This window comes from Equus asinus, chromosome 21 (assembly GCF_041296235.1).
Source record: "Equus asinus isolate D_3611 breed Donkey chromosome 21, EquAss-T2T_v2, whole genome shotgun sequence".
Lineage (NCBI taxonomy): Eukaryota > Metazoa > Chordata > Mammalia > Perissodactyla > Equidae > Equus > Equus asinus.
The window spans coordinates 14,884,924-14,910,960 of NC_091810.1; the positions used below are offsets into that span (position 1 = coordinate 14,884,924).

General features: G+C 55.6%; 1 protein-coding gene across 7 annotated transcripts in view; it reads right to left on the reverse strand.

The window, feature by feature from the left end:
- The window catches only part of GRIP2 (glutamate receptor interacting protein 2), a 100,927-nt gene that overhangs the window by 9,393 nt on the left and 65,497 nt on the right, over positions 1–26,037 (reverse strand). For 3 of the 7 annotated variants that reach the window (XM_044754820.2, XM_044754821.2, XM_014838443.3), the window contains exons 2-21: positions 25,125–25,205; positions 24,723–24,858; positions 23,732–23,877; positions 22,958–23,044; positions 22,350–22,425; positions 21,119–21,264; positions 20,137–20,284; positions 19,855–20,024; positions 18,136–18,261; positions 17,648–17,797; positions 14,988–15,174; positions 14,339–14,484; positions 13,569–13,649; positions 12,210–12,276; positions 11,964–12,109; positions 10,718–10,862; positions 8,604–8,743; positions 7,826–8,005; positions 6,640–6,817; positions 4,665–4,770 (exon numbers count right to left, since the gene is read on the reverse strand). In XM_044754820.2, the coding sequence (XP_044610755.2) occupies positions 4,665–4,770; positions 6,640–6,817; positions 7,826–8,005; positions 8,604–8,743; positions 10,718–10,862; positions 11,964–12,109; positions 12,210–12,276; positions 13,569–13,649; positions 14,339–14,484; positions 14,988–15,174; positions 17,648–17,797; positions 18,136–18,261; positions 19,855–20,024; positions 20,137–20,284; positions 21,119–21,264; positions 22,350–22,425; positions 22,958–23,044; positions 23,732–23,877; positions 24,723–24,858; positions 25,125–25,205 (2,642 nt within the window). Of the gene's footprint in view, positions 1–4,664; positions 5,065–6,639; positions 6,818–7,825; positions 8,744–10,717; positions 10,863–11,963; positions 12,110–12,209; positions 12,277–13,568; positions 13,650–14,338; positions 14,485–14,987; positions 15,175–17,647; positions 17,798–18,135; positions 18,262–19,854; positions 20,025–20,136; positions 20,285–21,118; positions 21,265–22,349; positions 22,426–22,957; positions 23,045–23,731; positions 23,878–24,722; positions 24,859–25,124; positions 25,206–26,037 lie in introns of those variants that run through there. The other 4 variants (XR_011496601.1, XR_011496602.1, XM_070493408.1 and 1 more) reach the window with 4 other exon arrangements.

The following is a 26,037-nucleotide window of genomic DNA, read 5'->3' on the forward strand; positions in this document are numbered from 1 at the left end:
ACTGGTCTGGAGCTGGTGAAGTCCAAGAGCCCCAGCAAAGACACTCAGGAGCTCCTACAGAAATCCTTCAACCACATGGCATGCGTGGGATGCCTGCAGGAGCAAGTGCTGCTGAAAGTGAGCACACCGATGAAATAAAAAGTCCACCTGCCCACAGACACGATAGATGAATTCACAGCCAGGGAACTAGGAAAAGGCAGAGAAACCATAAGAACCTTTAAAAGAAGTCTGCTGAAAATGTGCAGAAAAATAAGAAAATGAAAAGCAAACATATCAAAAAAGACTATAAAGATTTGAAAAATGAAGAGAAACTATAGAAATAAAAGATGTAGAAGTTGAAATAAAGTATTTAGGAAATAGGTGAGACAGCAGACTAAATATAGCCAAGGATAATATATTCATAATGAGAGAATTATATAATTCTCTCCTTGGCTATATTACTAGTCAACTGGAAGACAGATTACGGAAAGCAAGTAGAACACAGAGCAGAGAAAATGTGAAAGAAAAGTTAACTGACATGGAAGACAGAACACCTGGAGGGTAGGGGTCCAATGTACGACTAACAGAAATGCCAGAAGGAGATAACAAAGGAGAGGCAATATTTAAAATATAATGACTAGGAGTTTTCCAGCACAGAAGGAAAAAAATGAGTGCCCAGACTGAAAAAAAAGACTGTCTCTAGTAAGACAAATAAAAACAAACTTACACTGAGAAACATCATAGCAAAAGAACCAGCCATTAGAGAGAGAAATCCTCAAAGCCACTGGAAGGAAAAGCACATTACTTTCAAAGAGACAACAACGAACCTAACAGCACAACAATAGTTGCCATAAGACAATCGAATAACATCTTCAAAGCCCTGAGGAAAACGTTTTTTCCCTAACATTTACAATTTTACAAACTTAAAAACAGTGTGTAACTGCTTATCTTGGTCATCTTTAGTTGTGGAATTCCTAATTGCTAGTAGAGGGCACAAAGCAAGCACTAAATAAATATTAGAAGAATGAATGAAATGGCTTGGAAGCCCATAAATTTGCTATACATGGTAACTATAATTTTTTGAGCATTTTGTATGTGCTGAAAACTTTAATTCATTCTCAACTAAACTATCATTCAAGAGTTGGGGTGAAATAAAGACATTTTTAGGATACTAAACCTAAAAGAGTTTACCACCTGAAGACCCTCACTAAAAGGACATCTTAAAGGAGGAGATCAGAAGGAAAAAGTGGAATGCAAGAAGCAACGGTAAGCAGAGAAATTGGTCAAACATGCTGATAAAACTAAATAAGTATTCACTAAAACCCCACACTAACTAATTTTGAGCAATTTATAAACAAGTTTGGAGATGAGAGGAGACAGTTTGGAGGGAGGGAGCAGCAGTCTAAAGCACCTGTCTCACTCAGGAGGAGGCAAAGGGATTGCTTAGGCTTTGTTAGGAAAATAAAATTAAGGTGGTGAAAATTTAAGGTAAGGTCAACTGGCCTGGTCCTTTCAAAAAGTCAGTGTTATGGCCTATCCACACAATGGAATATTATTCAGCCATGAAAAGGATGAAGTACTGACACTTGCTCCAACATTAAGCTAAGCAAAAATAGCCAGATACAAAAGGTCATATACTGCATGACTCCATTTATATGAAATGTCCAGAACAGGCAAATCCACAGAGACAGAAAGTACACAGCAGATGCTAAGGGATGGGAAGAGAGAAGAATGGGGAGATGCAGGGTTTATTTTTGGGACATCAGAAATGTTCTGGTGATGGATGCACAACATTATGAATATATTAAAAGCCCTTGAATTGTTAGTGATTATCCTTAATTCATTTGTTTTACTTTTAACATTCAATTTCCACTTTAAAATGGTAAATTTCATGTTATGTGAATTTTATCTTGATAAACAAAAATTTTAAGTCAGCGGCATTAAAAAGGCACTGGACTAAAATTAAGAGACTTAAGAGGCATAGCAACAGGTGCCAGGCATGGATTAGACACTGGTTTGGACAGACCAAGTCAAAGGCAACTTTGGAGTCAACTGTGAAAATCTGAATATGGTCTTAGTGTTAGAAGAGATTAAAATTTTTAAAAGATATTTCCATATATTCAAAAATGGAGTAGCTGACTAAAAAAGCAAATTACAAAAAAAGTATGTACATCATGATTTCATTACCTTAAAAGTACATATATACTCACTGAAGCAGTAAGAGTGGTGATCTCTGGGTGGTGAGAATGTTTTGTTCTCAGGTTTTATTTTTTATTTTACCTTGCTTATCTAATTTTATACCATACAAATGTATAACTTCTGTAACAATAAAAAAGTTTTAAATGTAAAAATTGAATATTAAAAGTAAAATAAATGACAAAGAAATCACTAAGATAATAAAAATTATAAAAATCTCCAAAATGATGGTGGAGAGAGTGGACAGGAATGAAAATTTAATCAATACAAAAGAAGGAAAGATACAAGATCAGAAGAAGTAGAGAGAAAGCAGGATAAATAGAAAGTATCAATTATATGCTAGAATTAAGTTTAATTATATTAGTAATCACCATAAATACAAATGGACTAAACTTGCCTTAAAAAAGAGAGACTCAAATTGGGAGGGGAAATCAGCTATATATAGTACATGACAGATACACATAAAATGATACAGTAAGTTTGAAAATAAATGTTAGAAAAAGACAGGAAATATTACTAAAATAAAGCTAGTAGAACAATATCATTATAGGGAAAATGGAATTTAAGGTGGAAAGCAGCTACCCCTGGTGGTCTAGTGGTTAAGATTCAGTGCTCTCACAGCTGCGGCCCCAGTTCATTTCCTGGTCAGGGACCTCACCACCCGTCTGTTGGTTGTCATACTGTGGCAGCTGTGTGTTGCTGTGATGCTGAAAGCTGTGTCACTAGTATTTCAAATAGCAGCAGGGTCACCCATGGTGGACAGGCTTCAGCAGAGCTTCCAGACTAAGACAGACTCGGAAGAAGGACCTGGCCACCCACTTCCAAAACAACTGGCCAAGAAAACCCTATGAATAGCAGTGGAACATTGTTTGATATGGCGCCGGAAGGTGAGAGGATGGCGCAAAAAGACCAGGCAGGGTTCTGCTCTGCTGTCCACAGGGCCACCAAGAGTCAGAATCCACTCAACAGCATTAACAACAACAAGGTGGAAAGCACATAGAGATAGAGATACTGATTAATAATAAAAATAAAAATTCATGAAAAAGTTATAGCATCATGAATTTACATGAAACTAGTAATATAACCTCAAAGGTTAGTAAACAAAAATTGACTGAATGTTAAGAATTTGCCAAATCTCCAATCATTATGGGAATCTTATCATACTGCTAACAAAAAAAAAAAAAGATAAATAAAGCATATAAAATTAGCAAAAATGTAGATTTGAACAAATTTATTAAAAATCTTGATCTATATAGAACCCTACACCCAACAAAAGGGAATTCACCCTCTTTTGCAAGCACACATGAAACCTTTACTGAAGCTGATCACACACGAGGCCACAAGGAAAGCACTCTTAACAAACTCTAAAAAATTACTATCAAATTGAATACATTTTCTGGCCACAGTACATAAGAAAAGCCTATATGAACTGGTTTTAAATTTTGGATTAAAAAAACCACTTCTGTATAACTCAGGGGTTTAAATAAAAATCATAGTGAAATTCTGAAAATATTTCAAATTGAATGGTCAATAAGAGTGCCTCAAATCAAAACTTGTGGGACACAGCCAAAGCAGTGCTTACAGGTAAACTCATAGCTTTAAAATGCACTCTGTTAGACAATAAGAAAGACTGAAGTTTAAGGAGCTTTGAAACCAGGAAAAGTATCATTACTTAAACAAATAAAGTAGAAGGAACAGAACATCAAAGCTAAACACAGAAGCGAATAAGATAGAAAACAAGGAAACACAAGAGAGAATTAACAAAGCCTCAGATTGGTTTTTTAGAAGAGCCTAGAAATTGGCAAGACTGACAGAGAAAAAAAAATGGCCCCAATCAACAATATTAGGAATACAAAGGGGGCAAAAGCACAGACAAAGCAGAAGTTTAAATCACTGCCCTCCGAGTATGAAGGAGTTTCGGAAATGACCCAGTCGGGTCCTCCCTAGATGTCCAGGGCAGCCTGTTCCATCATGGGCAGCGCTGACCTCACACGAAGCTGCATCCACTTCTCAGCTCCCTGGGCCCTCAGCTCCCGTGTTGTCACTGATGTTGACATCCACACGCTTCCACAGGGCATGCCCACAACCATGTCCACATATCGCACAGACACCAAAGCTGCCCCATGCATCCAAATGTACACACTCAGACACACATATTCTGAAAACACACTCAACATTTGTGCATGCAAGAGTATGCTCACACACATGCATGCACACATGCTCCTAATGCACACACAATGATGCCGGACACGTTCATATGTGCACACACCCCAATGTGCCACACAATACTCTCAGTCACACTTGCACTCGTGTCAGTGCACAGTCTGCACATGCGTGAAGTCACCTTTACACAAAGGGTGCCAGGCGAGTGCATGCTACATGTTACCCATGAGCAGGATCCCATCAACATGCTTGCCTCCCATGGGCACACACTCGGGGGCGTCCACACACAGGCGCCCCCAGGAAGGACTGCAGGGGGTTGGCCATACCTCCAGCTCCCTCAGCAGCTCTGACTGACCACACGACTCCAGGTCTTCGAGGGCTTCCCCAAACACATGCCAGAAGCCCTCCTCAAGGGCGGGGCCGGGGGCTGGGCTGTAACGTAGGAACCAGAGAGCGTCAACTCCTGGTGGGCGGGTGGGCGGGCAGGCAGGCTGGGGCCTGAGGAGTCTTCAGGGCCCCGGGGCCCAGCGCCGGGCTCGAGGGGCCATAGCGTGGGAGGGCGGGCAGGTAGGCAGGCAGGCATCCTCGGTGGCAGTGCTAGGGCCCCAGGGCAGTGGTTGGTGACACAGAACGGGGGGAAGACGCAGTTAGGGGCAACCAGGACTGTCGGTGGCCATTTAGAACAGGGGCAGATGAGACGGGGTGGAGAGCGGTGACACAGGACGCCTGAGAAGAGAGACAGACAGACAGACAGACGGACAGACAGAGAGGAGATCCATGGTGTAGCCCCAGCGGACAGCCCCTGGCCCCCCCAAGACACATGGCACCGAAGGACAAGGAGAGGGACAGAGCCAGAGCCAGCAAGGACACAGACGGATGGAGAGCATGGAGTATTTGTGCTGGGGCAGGGGTCGAGGATACCCCCTAACTTCCATCACAGCTTGGATAAGCCTGTCATCAGCTCTAAAATCAAGCCTCATTAGAATGGCAACAAGTCACATTTTCACGCTTGGTAGTTCACAAAGCCATTCGCCGTCTACAGAGTCCCGGACGTTTATAAAGTACGCTGTGGTTTGCAAAGCACCTTCTCTAGCCTAGGCATGCAGGCTTTCCTCTCGCACGGAGCCTCAGGGATGAGCATGCAAAGTCGTTGCCCACTTCCCTTCCCATCTTAAAGATGAGGAGATGAGGCTGAAGGACATTCTCTCCATTCCAGCTGGGTCTACGGACCCTGAGCTGGGCCCTCCCCTGGGCACAGTGCTGTGGAGGGGATAAGGTGTGGCCCTGCTCCTAAGGAACTGGGGACTCACTCGCAAGGTAGATATGGCACCCATCGGTGCCAGCTCTGAGCTGGGGTGCCACGTGACTAGCCAGGTAGACAGCTGGGTAATTGGGCAGGTAGATGCAAGGCGGCCAGTGCCACCGGGAGGGTCGCAATAGCAGCCGTGGAACCAGCAAAGGAGGGAGGAAGGCCTTCTGCCAGAGGAAGTCAGGGAGCTTCCCACGGGCAGGAGCTAGAGCTGGGTTTTTTTTGTTTCTTTCCCAGGAAGATTAGCCCTGAGCTAACATCTGCTGCCAATCCTCCTCTTTTTGCTGAGGAAGACTGGCCCTGAGCTAACATCCATGCCCATCTTCCTCTACTTTATATTTGGGACGCCAGGCAGTGCCATATCCGCACCTGGGATCCAGACCACAAACCCCAGGCCGCCAAAGCGGAACATGCGCACTTAACCGCTGCGCCACCGGGCCAGCCCTGAAGGATGGTTTTTGAAGGATGAGTAGGCATTGGCCAGGAGGGGAGCGGGAAAGGCGTTCTAGGCAGAAGGAACTGCCTGAGCAAAAGCACAGACACAAAAAGGGGGTGGCTAGGGCTGAGGGGAGCAGCGGTTCTCCATGGGCCTGCTCTCGCTAGGGGGCGACACTACAGAAGCCACCACACGCCCGGCCAGGGCTGGTGCCCGTGATGAGGGCCCCGGTGGAGGCCATCAAGCAATCCAGGCTAAGTCGGGAGGGTCTGGGTTCAAGTTCTGAGTCTGCTGCTGCTCTTCTCAGAACTGCAGGTTACCAGACCTGGAAGGGCAAGCCAGGCTGCTCCCCCTGCCACACCTCTGCCCCTGTGCCCTCCCCACCACGGCCTGGCTGCGATGCTCTGCCCAGGGCTCCCTGCCTCCATCAGGAGGCGCCCCTCCTCAGGGTCCAGGCCAGACCTCCCATTGCCCCCCCACTCGCGTGCAGGGACTGGCTCCCCTCACCCAGCCCAGCCGGGGGGCCGTCTCCTCCTCGTGGCATCCCCCCACAGACCTGGAGGGTGGCTCCCAGTCCTCCTCCTCATCCTCCTCTTCAGGGAAGCTCTCATCAGCAGGGGCCGGGGTGTAGCTCGTCCTCTGGGGCTCAGTTGCAGGGGGGCTGCTTCTCAGCCGGCTGGGCCGCCACTCCTGGGGGGTCACGCCCCGGGGTGCTGCTTGGGGAGTGTAGGAACCTGGCCAGTGGAGAGAGGGAGCATTTGCATCTTCTCCATGCCTTCAGCTTGCCCTCCTTCCTGCCCCATTTCCGGCCATGCTGGGCAGCCCTGGATAGGTCTTTGCCCTCTCTGGGCCTGCATGACTACCCAGAGTCCCCTGCCACCGGGTCCCTACCCCCAGAACCCCCCAGATCTCCTGATCCCCCAGGAGGAGTTCACCCCCAGGGTTCTGGGACCCTGTCCCTGCTCCACCGGCCTTGGCCCTGCTGGCTCCTCGCCTAACAGGGAGGTTCACCGTTTGGCCACCCTTGTCCCCCTGCCTTTGAAAGCTCTAAAGATCCTGCCCCAGCGGTGAGCTGGGAGATGCTGACCACGTGCTGGAGGAGGGGAAGCTGAGCCCCAGGGAGAGCAGACACACAGCAAGTGAGGACCAGGGCCAGGAGCCACGGAGCCGCCGAGAGGCCTTGCTCCGTGAGTTCCCTGAGCTGGGCCTGGGGAGACCCCGTGGCTCTGGGTCACAGAGGTCAGAAGGGCAGCCACTGGATTCACGCGTCCCAACCCCAAGGCCACTCATGGTCTCAACATGCACGGGCAGGAGAACTCATGTCTAGGCAGGCACTCGGAGGCGTCCAGCCCCAGCCAGGTCTCGCAGGACGGGTGGGAGGGGGCTCTGCCTTCCCATCTTCAACTGGACGCAATAAACCTTGCCTGAGCCCCTGCCGGGTGCCAGGCACTGGGCCGGGGACAAGGAAGACAGAAGGCAGTCCATTGGTCCCTGACCTCACTCACGGTGGGGGAATTGGCTGTGGACGCTAATGAAAATGCCCGTGGTTCACTCGGAGGAGCGGGGGCCCGGGGATGCTGAGCAGCACAGTCAGGTCGCCTTCAGGAGAGCGTCCCTAAGGGACGGAGCTGGGAGAGGAGGAGCGAGGAGAGGACACAGCGGAGGGAACAGCCCTTGTGAAGGCCTGGCAGTTGGGGCAGCCCAGAGAGAGCGTGCTGCTGGTCCGAGGGCCCGGGTGTTACCTGGGCCCCCAAAGCTGCCCTCCGTGGCCACACTGTCCCAGGACTCCACAGCGCTGTCCACACTGGGCACGGCTGGGGAGCCCCGGGCTGCCCGCACGCCTCCTTTGAGCGCCTCTGGCAGGTCATCATCCACGTCGCTAGCCTCGCTGAGGCTGCCCGACTTGCGGGGTGGGAGGGGGCCTGGGAGGAAAAGGTGTGTCACTGCCACTGGCCTCTGACCTCGGAGACACAGAGCCACTTGGCGAGCATTTCACCACGTCAGTCTGGTCGGGAGCTCACAGGCCCTGAGCCCCAGAGCTGCTGCTGGGGCATCTGACAGGTGGGAGGTGGCATGCTAACAGGCAAACCCACTCCACAGATGGGAAACTGAGGCTCCGGAGGCTGACAACACGCCCAAGGTCACATGGTGAGCAACAGTGGAGCCCAGATCAGAAGCAAGACCCTGAAGCTCAGGTTCCTTCCACAGCGCATGGGGGCCTCCCTGCCAACTCAGGGAAACTCAGGGAAACTGAGGAACGCACAAGTCACAGCTGCAAGCAGCCTCAAAAGGCAGGAGGTGATGAAGAGCGTGGCTCCGACCCAGGCTGCCCCACGCCAGCTGTGTGCCCTTGGCCCACTGTGCCCCTCTCTGGGCCTTGTCTCCTCAGCTGTCCCGGGTGTCCGCCCCCCGCACAGGATTAGTGAGGTTGCCTGAGGTTGGGCACACATCCTGGCACAGAGGCACGGGGGATCCGCCTTCCTAAACGGCTGTGTGGCCCGGGCGTGGGGTGAGGCTCACGGTCTAGCTGCTTCTTGATCTTCAGCGTGACGGTCTCACCAGCCACCTGCAGGAGGTGGATGGCCTCACTCAGCGGCCGGCCCTTGAGGCTAACACTGTTGATGGCCAGAATACGGTCTCCAACGTGGATAGCGCCAGTCCTGGGGAGGGGGCACAGGCAGGGGATGGGAGTCAGACACTCAGGGTTTTGGAGTAATGATCTGCCCTCAGGGAACTCAGGACCCCCAAGGCACAAGCCTAGCTGACCTCAGTTAAACCCAGCTGCAAAAAAAGTAAGTGTGATCTTGGGTTGCATGAAGAGGTATAAGGTATACTCTTCATAGAGGTACAAAGTCTAGAATCTGGGAGGGGATTATCCTGCCTGACTCTAAAGTTAGGTTCTGCAACCAGGGCCAAGCCTGAGTTTTGAGTGTGGTTTGAATCCCACATACGAGCGGCCGCATACTAGCTACACGAGCTCAGACCAGTTTCTTAGCTTCCCTGAGTCTCAGTTCCTGCACCTGTAAAGTCAGCGTGATAATACTTATTGTATCAGTTATAATTGAATGATGGATGGATGGAATGGATGCATGTTTCCCTCCAGCAGAAACACACGGGTAGCCTTTCTTTCTCCCAGGGCCTCAGTTTCCCCACCTAGAGAATGAGCATAATCCCCCAGGGCCAGCTGACTTCACAAGGGGCTTCGAGGGGCTGATAAGGCCGGGCCCCAGCGTTGCTCTGGTCCAGTGGTTTTCTACCTAGATACCATTAGGACACCTGAGGAGCTTTTTAAACAATGCAGACGCCTGGCCCCCACCTCCAACCAATTACATAGCGGCTCTAGGAGTGGGCGGGGAGGGGCTTCCCAGGAGCAGCCAGGGCTGGGAGGGCGGAGAGAAGCCCGCAGCTGGTGCTGAGAAGGCACCCGACCTGGTGGGGGGTCGGGACGCAGAGGACTGGGGCGGGGGTCTTGAACCCCAAAGGTAGATGTCGCCCCCCAGGTGGAGCTCACGGAGAGTCGGGCCAGCCTGTGTGCCCCCCCAGCCCAGCACTGCCCAGCAAGCTCCCCAGGGGCCTGAGGAATGAGTGAGTCAGGGAATGGGGGATTCAGAGGGGGAGGCCAGCACGACGGCCACCAGCCACACGTGGCTGCAGGGACCCGGAGCGCGCCTGGCCCCAGTGGCAATGTGCCGAAAGTATAAAAACACAGTAGGTTCTGAAGACGTAGTATAAAAAAGGAATGTAATGCATTTTGTTAAAAAATTTTTACATGTTGAAATAAATGTATACTTAAGACTCATTTTATTTGTTTCTTTTTACTTTTCTAATGTGGCTCCTAGAAAGTTGATAAACGTGGAGGCGCCCAGCAGCCGCGGGAGGAGGGCGACTCAGAGGGGAGAACGTCCGCGGAGCCTCTGCGGTCTGCCGGGTGTCCAGCAGGGGGCGCTCCAGGAGCGGAAACGCCACACGGAGCGGTGGGGAGCCTGAGCCCCAGGATCCCGGGCCTCCCGCTGCGCCCCAGCCTGCCCGCCAGAGCTAGCCAGCCTCTCCCTCTACAGTCACCTCCTCTCAGTGCCGGGAGCTCGCGGGAAAACGCTCACGTCACCCACGCTGGGGTGGCCTCCCTGTGATCCCCAGGGGGCCCCCTTCCACCTCTGGGTCCCAGACCCACTCGCTCTCCCTCCAAGCCGCACAGCCTGGGACACCCCACTTCTCACAGCTCCCCCAGCTGCCACAACTGCGGGGACACTTTTTAGGGGAGAGGACAGCAGGGGCAGGAAAAGCCCCAGGCTGTAGGGGAACCCGGGATGGACATGGCCCCTGTACTAGAAAGGCACACAGCAGCCCCTCCAAAAAGGCTCACAATGCTGACCTTCCAGAAGCGGTGGAGCCAGGCTGGGAGGGAGCAGGGACTGAGCGCACACTGTCCAGCATGTACCTGGAGCCGGCCGTCTGCAGGGGCTGGCCCACCTCTGCCCAATGGAGGCTCAGAGAGGGGAGGGACAGGCCCCATATCACCAGGGGACCCATGTTGGAAGAAAGGTCAGAATCCAGCTTGGCTGATCCCAAAGCCCAGCTTCTGCCCCATAAGGGTCCCCGGGCCCACCCAGGGTCCCCACAGAGTCCTGGCTCACCTCTCAGCCAGCCCGCGCTTGGTGAGGCCTGAGATGACAATGGGGTCGAAAGGCTCCTCGGTGCCGGAGATGGTGATGCCCAGGGGGCCCCCGTAGCGCTTCAGCTCCACCGTGTAGCTGATGGCACCTGTCGTCTCCTGCTCATCTGCAAGGGCAGACCCATCAGGCAGGGCCCAGGGGGCAGGCCCAGGAGCTGGGCGCCCCCAGCCTCCAGCCTTAGGGAACTCACTCATCATCCACCCATCCATCCCTTCACCCACTCACTCAAGCCATGACTTCAGACAGCTCAACCTGGGGACCTGGAGGCCATCTTATGCCTCCAGAAATATTTTCTTGCACCCAAAAAGCATTTTAAAAAAAAAAAAGGAAAAGAGGGGCCTGCCCGGGGGTGCAGCAGTTAAGTGTGCACGTTCCGCTTCGGCAGCCCGGGTTCACCGGTTCAGATCCCAGGTGCGGACATGGCACCACTTGGCAAGCCATGCTGCGGTAGGCATCCCAAATATAAAGTAGAGGATGATGGGCACGGATGTTAGCTCAGGGCCAGTCTTCCTCAGCAAAAAGAGGAGGGCTGGCAGTACTTAGCTCAGGGCTAATCTTCCTCAAAAAAAAAAAAGGAAAAGAAAAGAAACATGGAACTGGCATCTAAAATACAGATTTCACACACCACAGATAATAAGAACAATAATGATGGTGACAATGATAATGATGATAAGAAGAAACCAGATCTCCAGCTTTTCTTAAAAAAAAGCAGAAATCTGTTCACAAGTGACCCCCTTTTCAGGATAGGAGTTGGTGGCTGCCCCTCCAAATGAGCGATTCGCTCTCCCGTGGCCACAGTCCTCACCCTTCTCTTTGTCCCACTGACCTGTGTCGTTTTCCTCCCTCTGTCCAGTTCACTCACTCCGGTCACCTGCCTGGCCTCAGGGGTCTGAGTCTGCAGCCTCTGCTCCTTCATTCACACCCCCTCACAGCAGCGCAGCCCCACCCTCATTCCCATTCCACCCGCTTCTCCGCTGCCACCTGCTCCTGAGGGTCTCCGCTGCTGGGCTCTGTGCACCTCAGACTGCCCGACATCCCCAGTGACAGGGAGAAGTGCACAGTGCCATCCCCTCCCATGTCTGTTCACTCAAAGAGTCTCTACCAGCCAGCCCTTGGGGAGCACCCATCCTGGACCCCCTCGGCCGAGGGGAGCCCCCGTGGTCAAAGCATGGGCCTCGAGAGGTGGCGGGTGGGGTGGGGGCCCTACCAGAGTTGTCCTCGTCCTTGCGGATCTTCAGCTTCACCAGGTCCTCGCACTGCTGCAGGATTTGCACGGCGTCCTCCATGGGGCAGTTGTCCAGGCGGATGTTGTCGATGGCCAGCAGCTTGTCACCTGGCTCCAGAGTGCCCGTCCTACATGAGCAGGAGTGTGGGTCGGGAAGGAGCCTGGCGCGTGAGGTGCCATGTCCACCTTCCCTGACCACACCCCCTGCATGTGCCCCGGGCCCCCTACCTGTGTGCCACGCTGCCCTTCTTGATGTCAGAGATGATCAGGGGCTCCCCTCGCTTCCTGCTGGCCGCTGAAGGACAAGAGGACAGAGTCCAACCTTCCATCACCTCAGCCTCAGCAGTGGGGGCCAGGAGCTCGGGCGTGGACTCAGAGCCACACGCCCCATTCCCACTGCTTCCCAGCTGGGTGACTGAGCAAATCAGCTCCCCTCTCTGTGCCTCAGTTTCCCCTCTGTAAAATGGGGATGATGCCACAGGCCTCATGGGGTTGTCGTGAGATGAAACTAGACAAGGCAGGCAGGAAACCTCACACGAAACCCTGGCACACAGTAGGTGATCAATCCACATCAGCCCTTTTTTCCTCTTGCTCAGCCCATCCCCCAGCAAACTGTGAGCTCCCCGAGGGGCTGCATCTGGCTGGTGTCTGTGTCCCCAGCAGCACCTGGCCCAGGGTGGGGACCCAGAGCCTCTGGGGCAGGGTGGCCCTGCCACAGTCGGCTCTTCCCCCCCAGCTGCAGGCAGTGCTGGCAGCACGGCTCATGGCGGCTGCCTCTCTGGAAATACCCTGTGGCCCAGGAGTGCCCCGAGGTGAGCCCACATCCCACAACCGGTCCACGCAGTGGAGCAAGGCTGCCTCCCAGCTACACGCAGGACGGCCGCACCACTCCTGCCCTAGAGCTCTCCTGGGGCTGGCCCAGCCCTCGTGGGCGACTGCATCACAGCCTGGCTTCTTCCTCTCGCCCGCCCGCCACACCGCTGGCATGCGAGGTGCCACATCCCCCTCCACGTGCCCTCACGGCTCCCAGCCGTGGTCCCGAGAGCTCTCCCGCATAAACCCTGCACACTGCACGGAATGCCCAACTGCCAAGCCGGTCCTGCAGGAATACAACCCAAGACGGGTGTCACAGGAGTGGCTAAGTTTTCTTGCAAAAAAATCCAATTGTGCTGATAGGTTTTCCCGTTGGTGACCAGAATGGGAACATGAATTAAGCACCTACTGTGTTCCAGGCCTCTTCTGGGCCCTGGGAACACGGAGAGAGACAGAAAACCAAACCTGGCCCATGTGTTTGGTGCCTGACATGCCGCTCCATCCCACCGGGAGACCCAAAGGCTAGAAGACACTCATTGTGCAGAAGGGGAAACTGAGGCTTCGAGAAGCTCAGGTCTTGCCGAGGACACACGGCCACACGTGACAGGGTGGAGGGACTCAAGTCAGCCTCCCACCGGAGCCTTTCCCCTGGGGCCAGGCATGTGTCCCTGCTGTGAAGAGGCCAGCGGCCGCCCCCGGGGCTGGGCACCTCTTTCTCCTGGCAGGTGGGCTGGCCCCAGGGCCAGGCAGGTCGTGGGGCGGGGAGGGACTCACAGCTGATGGTGATGCCCAGCTCCACACCGCGCCTCTTGGGCAGCTTCACATGGAACGTGCCGCTGCTCGGGATGATGGACTCTGCGCACAGAGAGACGTGGACTCGGTGAGACCCAGGAGAGGAGCCTGAGGCGGGCCCGGCCACACACCCATTCTGCTCCAGCCGGAAGAGACCCCAAAAAGTCGGTGTCCCAAGCCCATGCTGCTTCTTCCACTGACTGACAGAAAACTCAGGCATGGTGAGCCGACAGATCCACCCAAGACCAGCCCACCTGGTCAGAGCAGAGTTGGGACTGGGGCCCAGACCTCATGACTGCCAGCCAGGGGGATCCCCACAGCCAAACCCAACCCGGTTCAGATCCAGACAATTCGCGGAATAACCACTGTGTGCCAGGCCTTAGCGGGGTGCTCGCACACGATTCACCTCATCTAATGGGAACACCCCTGGAGCAGAAGGACTCCACCCCTATCTCTCAGTCGGGGAAGTGAGGGCTGCAGAGAAACATCCTTCCAAAGCACAGAGGGGCCGCCCCACAGGACGGAATTCTCGCCTGAGCTGCTGTGTGGGGCTCAGAGAACTTTGAGCCCCCAGCCGCCCTCCCCAGGTCCTGTTTGCAAACTCCCTCATCACCCTCACACTGGCCATGGGATCCCTTCTTCCTTCCCACCGTCAGTGCTCAGGCATATGCTGCAAAGCACCCTGGGAGAAGGGAGATGGGGGCCGGTGGAGATGAGACTGGGGTGCCGGAGAAGTCAGAGGCATCGCTCACCCGCTACGTCGAACTCGACCTCCAGCACGACCTTGTGGGCCAGCGCCGCGTCTCGAAGCAGCTGGTTGGCTTCCTCCATCGTCCCGTCTTCGGTGGCAATGCCGTTGATGGACAGGACACGGTCCCCCACCTGCAGCAGCCCACACCTGAACCCGGGCAGCCCGGCAGAGAGAAGCAGGCCCATCACCGTCCTAGCTCCACAGGGAGACAGGACATGGTGCAGGAGCAGGGCCCAGCCTGCCCGTGGTGTGACTCTCAGCTCAGCCCCGTGCCAGCCAGAGGTCCTCAGGCAATTTACCACATGGCTCTGGAGAGAAGGGTGTGACCTTGCTGGGCCTCAGATTCTGTTTGTCCAATGGGGATGATGCCACGCCTTACGAGATGCATATAGAGAGGACTCTGACTTCAGACAGATAGGAGTTCAAGTCCTGGGTCACTCAGGAGCAGTGTGACCCCGGGCAAGTGAATCAGCTTCTCTGAGCCTCAGTTTCCTCATAGGTAAAATGGGGCTGGTGATGGAGTTGATGTGATGGTTAGGCGAGATACCCTTGTACAGCCAGGCTTGGTGTATGACTCGGTTTCCCTGGCTGTCCATGAGCCCCCTGAATTGGAGAGTGGCAGGCCCGGCGGGGAGGGGCAGCAGGCTCACCTCTCAGCTGGGCTGTCCGGCTCAATGAAGCGCACAAGGGGCGGGGAGGACAGGGTCTCGGTGGCGAAGATGCCGCCCTGGAGCTGGAGGCCAAAGCCGCTGAGAGGGTCTCCACAGAGCACGACCTCCGTGGTCTCCGTGTGCACGATCTGCCCGCCGGGACCCACTGTGCTGGAAGCCAGCGACACTGCGGGGAGGAGGCATGGCGCTCAGGCGGGCCGGGCAGAGCTGCCCTCCCTCCCGCCCAGCCAGCCCCGCGCCGGCCTGGAGGCCCGACTCACGGGCCAGGCTGTCACAGCCTGCCCTGAGCCCTGGCCTCCTCCCCAGGCGATGGGACAGAACCCCACAAGCAGGGCTGTGGCCAGGATCCAGGAAGACGGCTCCTGGGCCTGCCAGTTGTGGAACAGAAGTCCCGAGGGTCGCTGATACTATGCCAGGTCACGTCCTGTTTTATTATTGCGTATCACATCATATCAGATCACCACTAGTATATGCCATAGTCCATGTTATGTTATGTTTGCTAACGGCTTTATTGAGGCACAATGCACCCACCCTAATATTCACACATCTTGAGGGTACAATTCAATGGCTTTTCGTATATTCACCAAGTTGAACAACCTCCACCACAATCAATTTTAGAACATTTTCATCGCCTCAGAAAAAAGCCCTGTCCCCTTTAGCTATGGCCCCCACCCCCTCTCTCCTGTGAGCAGTCGCTGAGCTACTTCCTTCTCTGTAGACGCGCCTGTCCTGGACAGTTCACAGAAATGCAATCACACAACACGCGGTCTTTTGCACCTGGCTCCTCTCACTGAGCATCGCGTTGCCAGAGTTCGTCCGCATAACAGGAGCATCAGCACGTCACCCTTTCTAAGGCTGAATGGCACCCCTGTGAGGACCCCACATTCTGTCTGTCTGTTCATCTGCTGACGGCATCTGAGTTGTTTCCACCTTTGTGACAGTTTGGATAACACCACCAAGAACAGTCACATACACGCTTTTGGGCAGACGTGACATATGCTTTCATTTCTCTTGGGCAGATCCCTAGGTGTGGAGTTGCGGAGTCCAACGATTACTTTCTAACTATTGGATTATGTTTCTTAATACACACTTTTATATTCCACATATAAAAACATTCTTATTATTAATATGGATACTGGATATCACTTATTAAATAAAATTTATTGCATTTCATTCTATTACTAATTATATTATACTATTATGTCTTCATATACTATTTTGTTATAGTTTATATTACACATTACAATGTGTGTAATATATTATGATGTCAGGTATATTGTGTTGTTCTATTTACATTGACTATTTTTTTCACTATTACATTCCTAATGATAAGAATGGTGCCTGGGCGCCAGCCCGGTGGCGCAGCAGTTAAGTATGCACGTTCCGCTTCGGCGGCCCAGGGTGCACCGGTTCAGATCCCGGGTGCGGACATGGCACCACTTGGCAAGCCATGCTGTGGTAGGCGTCCCACATATAAAGTAGAGGAAGATGGGCACTGATGTTAGCTCAGGGCTAATCTTCCTCAAAAGAAAAAAGAATGGTGCCTGGTACATAGGAGGTATTCAAAAATGATTTTTTAACTAATTGTTATCATCAATAATAATAATGATAATACTTTATTAGGCACCCATCCTCAGAAGGGCATAGGAAAGGGGTCCCAAGAGCCCCGAGCCTCCACATGCCGCTGCCTATGAAGAGCATTTCTGAATCTTTTCACCTACACATCCCCAGCTTCAGTGGCTGACAAAGGTGGTTGGTAAAGGTGTATTTTATCTCTCAACTGACTGAAGTGTTTCCCTTTTCACCTTGACTGCTGGGAAGTTCATAACCATATTCAGCTCCTTTCAGGTGCCAGGTGACTTGTACTCCTTTTTTCCCTAACCTGGTTCAATTCCAAATGGCCCAGTTTGACCCTCCATCCTTCCTTGGAGGCAACTCCCATGGCAGGAAGTGGGGTACACTTTCTACATAAAGAAAGTAAAGACTTCCCAGGAAAAATTTCCAAATTCTGGACATTCTCATGACTTTCGCTACTCCCACATGCCTCCTGCATTATCATTCACTACTATTTATCTTCACATTTATTCACTTTTTTAAATAGTTAAGTACATTCATTTCAAAAGGGAACTATATACATAGCCATTATAAATAAAGAGAAATGTTTATAAACAAAAGGTGAGTAGAAATATATATCTAGTAAAAGTGAAGATGATTACATCCCCGATAGCTAGTTTCAGGCCTGTGTGTCTTTGTCTTAGAGGAAATTAAAAATGTCCAAGAGGCAGTAAAGACACCGTTCGCCACACTCAGACTTTCTCCTTGAATGGATCAGAAGGACCGAATGAAAAGAAAATGAACTGTGAGAGCTTCACACAAATCTGAAAAGGCATCATTTCCTCAGGACACTTTGCCATTACCTATTGAAAACTTTCCATAATAAAAATGCAAGACTAAAATGTACAAAGTGGCACCCCTCAGGTATGTCCTTGTGCAATGCACAACCTCCCCAACCATCCACAGCAGCCTGGTATACCACTCATGCTAATTAATGACCCCATCAACACTTGGGGCCACGTCCAAAATACCCACCCCCTCTTTGGCAAATCTCTCTCTCAGGCAAGGAGGAGACCATAGCTTACATGAGCTCTTGTGCTCCCTTCTTCGCTGCCTCCTCCGCCCCACTGTGGTTCGGGGGCTCATGGGCTGGGATCCACGGGGAAGGGTGCTGGGGTTGGTGCAGGAAAAGGCTTGGTTCATGGTCGGCGAGGAAAAGGGAGTCGAGGACAAGGCTGGGGAGATGAGAGCACAGCCCCGTGAACCCAGCAGGGCCCTCCACCCTGCCACACAGCGGCTTCTGAAGCCGCCCAACCCCGGGGGGATGGGGAAGGGGGTGCCTTCTCCCCTTCACCGCCACCACTCACTGGGGACCTGGGGTTCGTCTCCCCGCTGGGCCTCAAAGACTGCAGGCTTCCCAAACCTGGAGGCACAGCCGCCAGGGAGGGCCCCCCATCCCTGGGGCGCAGAGTGCCTCGGGCAGGACCCCCATCCCTGGGGCGCAGGGTGCCGCGGGCAGGACCCCCACGCCTCCGCCCCGTGAAACATGCACGCGCCGTGCAGGCCACGTTACGTCGGCTCGGGTCCGGGGCACCAGCGGCGGCCCAGGCGGGCGGTCCCCGGGGACCGGGCCGGGGGCTGCGGCAGGAGGGCGCGCAGGGCTCCCAGCGGCGCGGCTGCTCGCTCCTCTGCACCTTCACTGCGGCCGGGGCGGGAGAGAGGCCGAGTCAGGGCGGAGCGGCCGGAGCCCCGAGCGCTGCGCCTGCGGATGAGGGCGGACGGCAGGGCCGGGACCCCGCGCCTCCCCGGAGCGAGGGCGGCGCTCGGGAGTCTGCGCCCAGGGTCTGGACGCGCGCGTCAAAGGGACAGGAGGAGCGCGGGGCCGGGTCCGAACCGGGCGAAAACTGGCCGCGGCTCTGCGAGAAGGGCAGCCGGCGGAGGTGTGGCGCAGCGCCTCGGGGTCCTCCGGGGCTGAGCGCGCGGCGCCCGCCCCGCCCCTGAGGCTGCTCCTAGTGCTCCCACTTCAGCCTTTCACAGGCCTGCCCCCGAGAATTGTTGGCACTCCTGCTCCGTCTGAGCATCTGCTTCCCGGGGACCCCAGAGATCCTGCCTTCCCCACCTGCCCCAGCTGATCCTCCAGGCTAGGCCACCCCACGCCTCGCCCGGAATGCCCCAGGCCCTGTCCCGCTTCTTCTGCTGTGGAGCTTCCAGGGCCCCGCCTGGTGCTACCCGTCAAGAGAGGACCCGCTAGTCGCGGCCCACTGACTCTGCCTCCCGGAGCGGCACCCTCACCCTCACCCAGGAGCTTGGCTGTCTCCGGGGCATCACCGAGGCCCTCTGTGCCTCTGTGTCATTATCTGTGTAATGGGACTAGGATAGCGGCCACCTCCCAGGGCAGCGGGGAGGGTCAGGATGGGCTCACACGTGTGGTGGGCTTAGAGCCTGCCCAGTGCCCAGCGGAGGCCCACTTAACGAGGGCCAGGAGGACAGGCCAGGAGGACTGTCCCAGCTGTGTGCCCCCTGGAGGCGACACATTTCTCTGAGCCTCGGCCACCTCTGAAAGTGGGACAGCAACAACACGGACCTCAGAGATGGTGGGAGGATGAACCCAGGCGACCCACGGGAAGCCCAGGCCACCCTGGCCTTTGGCAGGGGCTCCGTAAATAGGTGGGAATGAATGACACAATGACAGGACTTCAAGCCCAAGGCCTCCTGGATGGGCCCCTGGCTGTGGCCTTGTCAGAGTGGACCCTCCCCCAGCCCCGCCCCCACATCTGATCAGGGGATATCTTTCTCCGGGTGGGGCTTGTGGAGGACAGGTGGGCACACTCCAGCCTTGCCCACACGCTGTGTCCTGACTGAGGCTGGAACCCACAGCCCTGGGCCGGGCTCTGTCCTTGACCTCCTGCAACCTCCCCCAAGCCTGAGCAGTCGAGTCCTCGCTCCTGTTTACAGATGAGGCGACTGAGGCTGAGAGAGGCAGGGCGCCTGGCCAGCAGGGGGCAGTGCCGGGACTTGAAGCCAAAGCCCAGGGTTGGACTGCTGGAGGCGCTTCCTGACCTGGAGCGGCCTCGCTCTGACCACACTTCACCCTGCCCCAGCCCCCAGCTCGGCCCTCTGGTCCCCTAGCCCACCTGCTCCCTCTGCTCTCAGAACTCCAGCACTCAGCTCCCCGTTCCAGGCAGGGGACCCCAGCTCCTCGCAGGTGGTCCTCAGGCCCTCCTACTGCCTGGCTGCCTCCCCTGCACCTGCTGAGGGCCCTGAGCTGAACCCAGGTCTGAGCTGAGCCCACCTGCCTCCGAGGGCTTCAGGGGCCTCCGACTGCGGGGAACAGGCAGGATCTCCAGCTGCACCTTCTCCGACACGCTGGCCAGGAGCTTGGTGGCCTCAAGCAGCGAGCAGTGTTCCGTGCTGGTGCCGTCGATGGACAGGATGTGGTCTCCAGCATGCAGGGCCCCACTCCTGGCCGGCGGGGGGAGTGAAGGCGGAGGCTGGTCTGGCCGGACAGAGCTCTGGGCGGCCTCTCCCACCGCATGCCCACCCCTGCCACGGCAGCACCCGGCGTGTGCCCCACCTGTCCACCACGCTGGCCGGCTTGATGCGGTCGATGGTGATGACCGGCTTGTTCCGGTGGAAGCCGGTGGTGAGTGAGATGCCCAGGGCGGATCCTGGCGTCTTGGTTATTTCCACCATCAAGGGCCCAGAAGCGCTGGCCACCGTATCTGGCACAGGGAAGGAAGGAGGAGCTTGAAATGCAAATCCTGAACCCTTTCCAGCAGGGTCCTTTCTGCCATCTGCCAGGGAGGGACTACCGCGCCACTGGGCAGCCCAGAACACGGTGCTGTGTGCAGGACAAGGCCTCGTCCGAGGTCACACGGCCGCTCAGCCGCAGAGGAGGGCAGGGGTTCAGGTCTGAGGGGCTCCGACCCCGGGCTCCGCTGGCTGACACTAATCTCACATTTATTGACAGTCTGCTGTATGCTGGCACTGAACCGCAGCATACCACTGCAGGCCTTCCCCATCTCAGCAGACAGCGCCCGTCGACCCACCCAGCGGCTGGAAAGCTCCTCCTGCTCTGGCCCCGCCACTGTGTCCAGCCCCGAGAACCAGGCCAGTTCCACTTCCGCCGCATTTCCTGAAGCCGCCCCTTCCACCCTCGCCCACAGAAACCAGCCTGGCCCAGCCTCCGGCACGTTTCTCTCACTTGGATGGCTGCCAGTTAGAGGGCGCACGGCTGCTCCCAGCTCTCTCCCTGACGGTGTTCACGGCACGTCATCTGACACACTCTGTATTTGACTTATTCTATCTACTGTCCATCTCCCTCCACCAGAACAGCAGCTCCCTGAGAACAGAGACCCCATCTGTACTGTTCTCAGCTGGACCCCCAGTGCATCAAACAATGCGCAGCACATAGTGTTTATTACCCACAGCGGCGCAGAGAGGCTCAGCAACTGGCCCAAGGGCACACAGCCTTCACAGTGCTGAGGATCCGTGCCCACTCTTCCCTGCCCTGGGCCTCTTCCTGCCCCAACCCCAGCCTTCAGGCCCCACCTCACCTGGGATGGCCACGTCATACTCCACCTGGAAGAGCGCCTCGTGGCTGCACTGCCGCAGGGTGGCCAGGGCGGCGGCATGGCTGGCCCCGTGCAGCGGGATCCCATCGACGCCGAGCAGCCTGTCGCCCACCTTCAAGGAGCCCTCCCTGCAGGGAAGGGCCCGGTCAGCAGCCTGGCCCTGCCAGAGGTGCTGGGACAGCTGGGGGCCCGGAGGACAGGGGAGGGGCCACGAGGGGCAAAGGAGAAAGGGACAGAGCCCGTGAGTGGGTGACAGAACTAGTGACTCTGTGAGACAAAGGAAGCGGAGGGGACGGACGAGTCGGTCAGCTCAACAGCTCCTGCCCACCTGGTGCCCAGTGAAGTCCCAGTCCCGGCTCAAACCCAGAAGGTCTGAGCAGGGGACGCCCTCCGAGGTCCCGCCCGCCTGCCCCAGGGACAGAGGCGGCTGAGGACCACAGCGTGCGGGGCGGGGCGGCCATCGCGAGGTCCCTCTGCTCCCGCCCTGGCTCCTCAGCAGGCATTCTGGCCTGGTGACAAAGGCGCCTGGGAATGGACTTGGTGGGCCGGGGAGGCTCCCCTCGGTTTGGGTCGAGGCCCCACCCTGGAATGCCTGCCCAGCAGGTGGCCGGCGCTATCCTGGGAGGCTCTCTGAATAGCTGGCACAGGCCCTGTCCCAAGGACGCATTTAGATTTCTGCATGGCCCTTCCAGGCTTCTCTTAAAATGGCCAGGAATCTCCCGCGGGGGCAGGGGCAGGGGCTGCGCACTGGACACGCTCCTCCCCACAGTCCCTCCTCGAGCCTCTGGGCTGGGCCCAGGCAGGGCCGGGCTGGCAGCACAGCCAAGACTGGGAGGCTGAGCCACAGGGGGCCACAGCAGCACCATCCCCGGGCCCCAAAGGCTCCCACAGCAACTCTTAGGGACTGCCATCTGGGACCCATTGCACAGAGAGGAAAACCAAGGCCAGGAGAGGAATATGGACCCGACACGGAGGCTCCCTCCCTCCCTGCCCCTGAGACGTAGGAGGCTGGGGAAGCTTAGGGTCTCTCTCATTTGGGGTTTAGTCTTGGCTCCACCAATAATTCCCTGCGCCACTCTGGGCAAGGGCTGTCCCCTCACCCACCCAGTTTGCCCATCTGGGGAGTGGGCACAATGGCCCCGCTCTGCCTTCTTCACAGGGGCCGGGGAGGCGAGTGCAGGCGAGGTTGTGAGCTTTCCTCCAGCAGACTCACCTGTCGGCAGGGCCGCCGGGCCGCACATAGGTCAGGACGAGCGGGCGGGACTTGTGCCCGTCTTCGTGGGCACCACCTGGACGGAGTTCAGCGAGAAGCAGGAACCATCTGGCACTCCCGCCCTGACGCCCAGGCTCCCTGAGTAACTCTGTTTGAGGACCTCGTCCTTGCTGTTCCCCGGCCCTCGCTCACATAGGGCACCGACTGTAAACCCCCCAGAGCTGGGACTAAATGCAGGGGACATGACCAAAGGCCTCTCTGCTAAGGGCTGGCTTCTCTTCCCTGGCTCATCCTACTTCCCTTTCTGCCCTGGTGGGCAGGGCCCAACTTCGTTCTCAGCCTCGGTGGGGACTCCCGCCATCATCTTCTGGTCCACTCTTCCCGCTCACGCCCAGCCATGCACACTTCATGGCATGGCACATCTTTCCACCAAACACTTGACTTACGGCCCTAGGCTCTCTAGGGTCAGAAGCACGATCCTATCCATCATCTATTGATTGGTCTATGTCATGCATCTATAGCTATATTCATCAAAGCAAAGCAGCACGCGCGGAAACAGCGGTAGCTTCCTTCCGCCCCCTGACCCCGAGGGCAACTCTTGCACTGACCTCTGAGGACAAAGCCAAAGCTGTTGCCCTCCTTGTAGAGGGAGACGTCCACTGTCTTTGAAACGATGCCTGGGTTGTTCTCAGGGGCTGGGGAGAAATGGAGGACGCCCTTGAGTCCCTCAGTCCCATCCCCAAGCTGGCAGACGTCCCCGAACCTCATTCCAGGAGAGCTGGGTGACCAATCGCGGAGATCACAGGGAGGGTAAACTGTCCCCCTTTCACAGGTAGGACAAGTGAGGCTCAGAGGGACCCTCTTCCCTAATACCCACTTGGTCCACACTCAGAAAGAGGAGAGGGCCTGTTCATGCTCACACAGAGAGAACGCAGGCTTCAGTCCACAGCTGGTGGGCTCCAGCTAGGGTTGAATTCCAGTTATTCAAATTCTAAGACTTTAGACCAGCTCTGAAAATTCAGAGCTAAGCTAGACCCCAGGCCACTGTACTCAGTGCAGGGTAGTAGGGTGGGCAGAGTGGTGGAGCAGGGAACAATTTATTCGGCCCACATTCCCAAAATTTCCTGTCTACAGGAAAACCATCTGGAAACTAAATAAGCAAAATGGCAATGGGTTATAAACAGGACCCTGCCACCTCCTGGTGACAGCGTATTGCCGTTGTAGGCAAAGCCCCTAGGTACAGCAAGGATGTTTGTGGCCAGTCTCCAGGTCCCACCCACCCCAGCTGGCATGATCCCCACCACCCTGGCGCTGGTGGGGAGGCAGCTGTGTCCACCTATGACCAAGGCAGTGGAGAAAGTTCCCCGTCCAAGGGCACCCACCGGGCGGGGGCAGCTCATACTCCACCTCCAGCACCACGCGCTCGCCCACATTCTTGAGCAGGGTGATGATCTCATCATGGCGGAGCCTGGTCAGGTGGATTCCATTCACTGACCGAATGTAGTCACCCACGTTCAGCAGGTCACTCCTGGGAGCAGGGAGGCCAGAGCACGGTAACAGGGGCCAGCATTCACACCCACCCTCCCGCTGGATCCTCATGGTCTCTGAATCTCCGTTTTACAGATGGGGAAGCTGAGGCTGAGAGGGGTCAGACACTGTCCAGGGTCACACGACGAGCGAGTAGAACGGGGATTCTAACCCAGACCTGCCTGACACTAAGGCCCAGCATCTCCCCCCAGGCCAGTCCGCCTGCTTCTCCTCCTGCTGGGGGCTCGCCCTCACCGTGTTATAGTGCTGACCACCCGAGATGAGCCAGAGAGGGGCCAGGTCACCCTCTCCTTTGCTGTTCCCTGACACTCTTCCTGACTTTTCACTGCTCACTTCCGTCCTGTTCGAGTGGACACTTACCAGCGCCTGCCCTGAGTGAGGCCCAGAGAGGCGGTGATGGACCGGCTACCTCCCAGGTTTCATGGACCTCACAGCCACGGAACCGCCGGAGTAAACGAGAGGGAAATCCAGGGCAAGTGGTGCCCGGGGCTGTGTGGGCAGCGGGCTGCCTCACCGGGGCTCAGAGGGCCTCCCAGAGGCAGTGTGAGGGATGGACAGGAGTCTGCCAGAGGGAATGGGGCTTCTGGGAGAGGGAACCGCATATGCAAAGGCCCGGAGGGCCTGGCAAGTGGGGCGCTGTGGCCACGCCAGCCCCTGGTGTGAAGGGAAGGAGAAGCAGCTGGGCCTAGGATTATAGCCTCCCCCCCGGGGGCCTGCCCTCTGCAGACACCAAGCTCTCAGGGGCCCCTGGAAACAACTGCCTATGCCCAGTACATTTTCCACAGGCCCAGACCCCCTCCTGCCCCCACCAAGCCCACTTCTCACCTGGCTGCGAGCCCCCCAGGTCTCAGGTTGGAGACCCTGGGCTTCCCATCCTTGTCGGTGCCCCCTGAGATGGTCAGGCCCAGCGTGCTGCCTTCTTTCTTGATCAGCTCCACCACGGTGACCCCTCGGAACTCCTCTGCCGACAGAGGCGGGGTGAGTGGCAGCATGGGGCAATCCCGGGCCCCAGAGCCAGGACAGGTGAGGCTAACACTTGGTAAGCAGGGCACCTGGCTGCATTACACTGGGTGAGACCATCTCCTTTTTACAGAGGAGGATCAGAGAGGTTTAAGTGACGGTCTGAGGTCCGGAGCGAGTCAGCAGAAGAGCCAGTGCTGTCTGTCCCCCCCACCCCCGAGCTGTCTGTGTCTCCAAACAGAGAAAGAAGGACAGGGGGCTCCTTACCTGGAATGCTCTGTCTGCGGCATGCCACGGCCACATCGGCGCCCCCTGTGTCCTTGCCTCCTTTGGAGTAAGGCCCATCGTCTGCAGGCGAGAAAGAGAACAGGGCCTCTGTCCCACCTTCATTTCCATTCAGCTGAACCCCTTCTGCTTTGGGAATCTGCAGGTTCACGGATGAGGCCGGCAGAGGGTTTCTTCCTGCCACCAGCTCCACCTGAGTGTCTGCCAGGGGATCCTGGGGCTTCCCCTCCCAAGGGAGGCTCTTGGAGGGGACATACCATTCTTTCGAACACCCGCCACACACTGGGAGCTTTACAGACATTCTGTGGCTAACCATTTCCACAATGCCACAGGTGGTATTATTATTACAGGTAACATTATTCCACAGTACAGATAAGGAAGCTGAGGTTCAGAGAGGGACATCTCATGCTCATGGTCACACAGCTGGGTTGCTGTGTGATTTGGATCAGAACTTGGGTCTGCTGACGCCACCACCTGGGACTGTGCTTGCATACTTGCTGGGATGGGGAGCTTTCTCACACGCAGGCACCACAGCATGCATGAGACAGTGCTGACCATGAGCTGCTCAACCTTGAGTGGGCCTGATTAATGCTTCTTCATGAGGACCACGCTTTATAGTTTATAAGCCATATTCTCTGACATTCTCGGAAACTCAAGCTAAGTCTGTCTCCTTTAGCTTTAATTCTAAAAAGCGCTCTCATTTCTTCAAGTATTGTTTCCTTCGTCTCTCTTTTGAAATGACTAATAGGTGTACTTTGGGACTTTCCCCTTGACCCCCCATGACCCATCAAATATGACCTCTCTGACATATTTCCTATCTCTTCATCTCTCTGGGATGAATCTGCAATGAAATCTATCACTTTGTTTTTTTAACTTATTATGAAATTTTTCACCC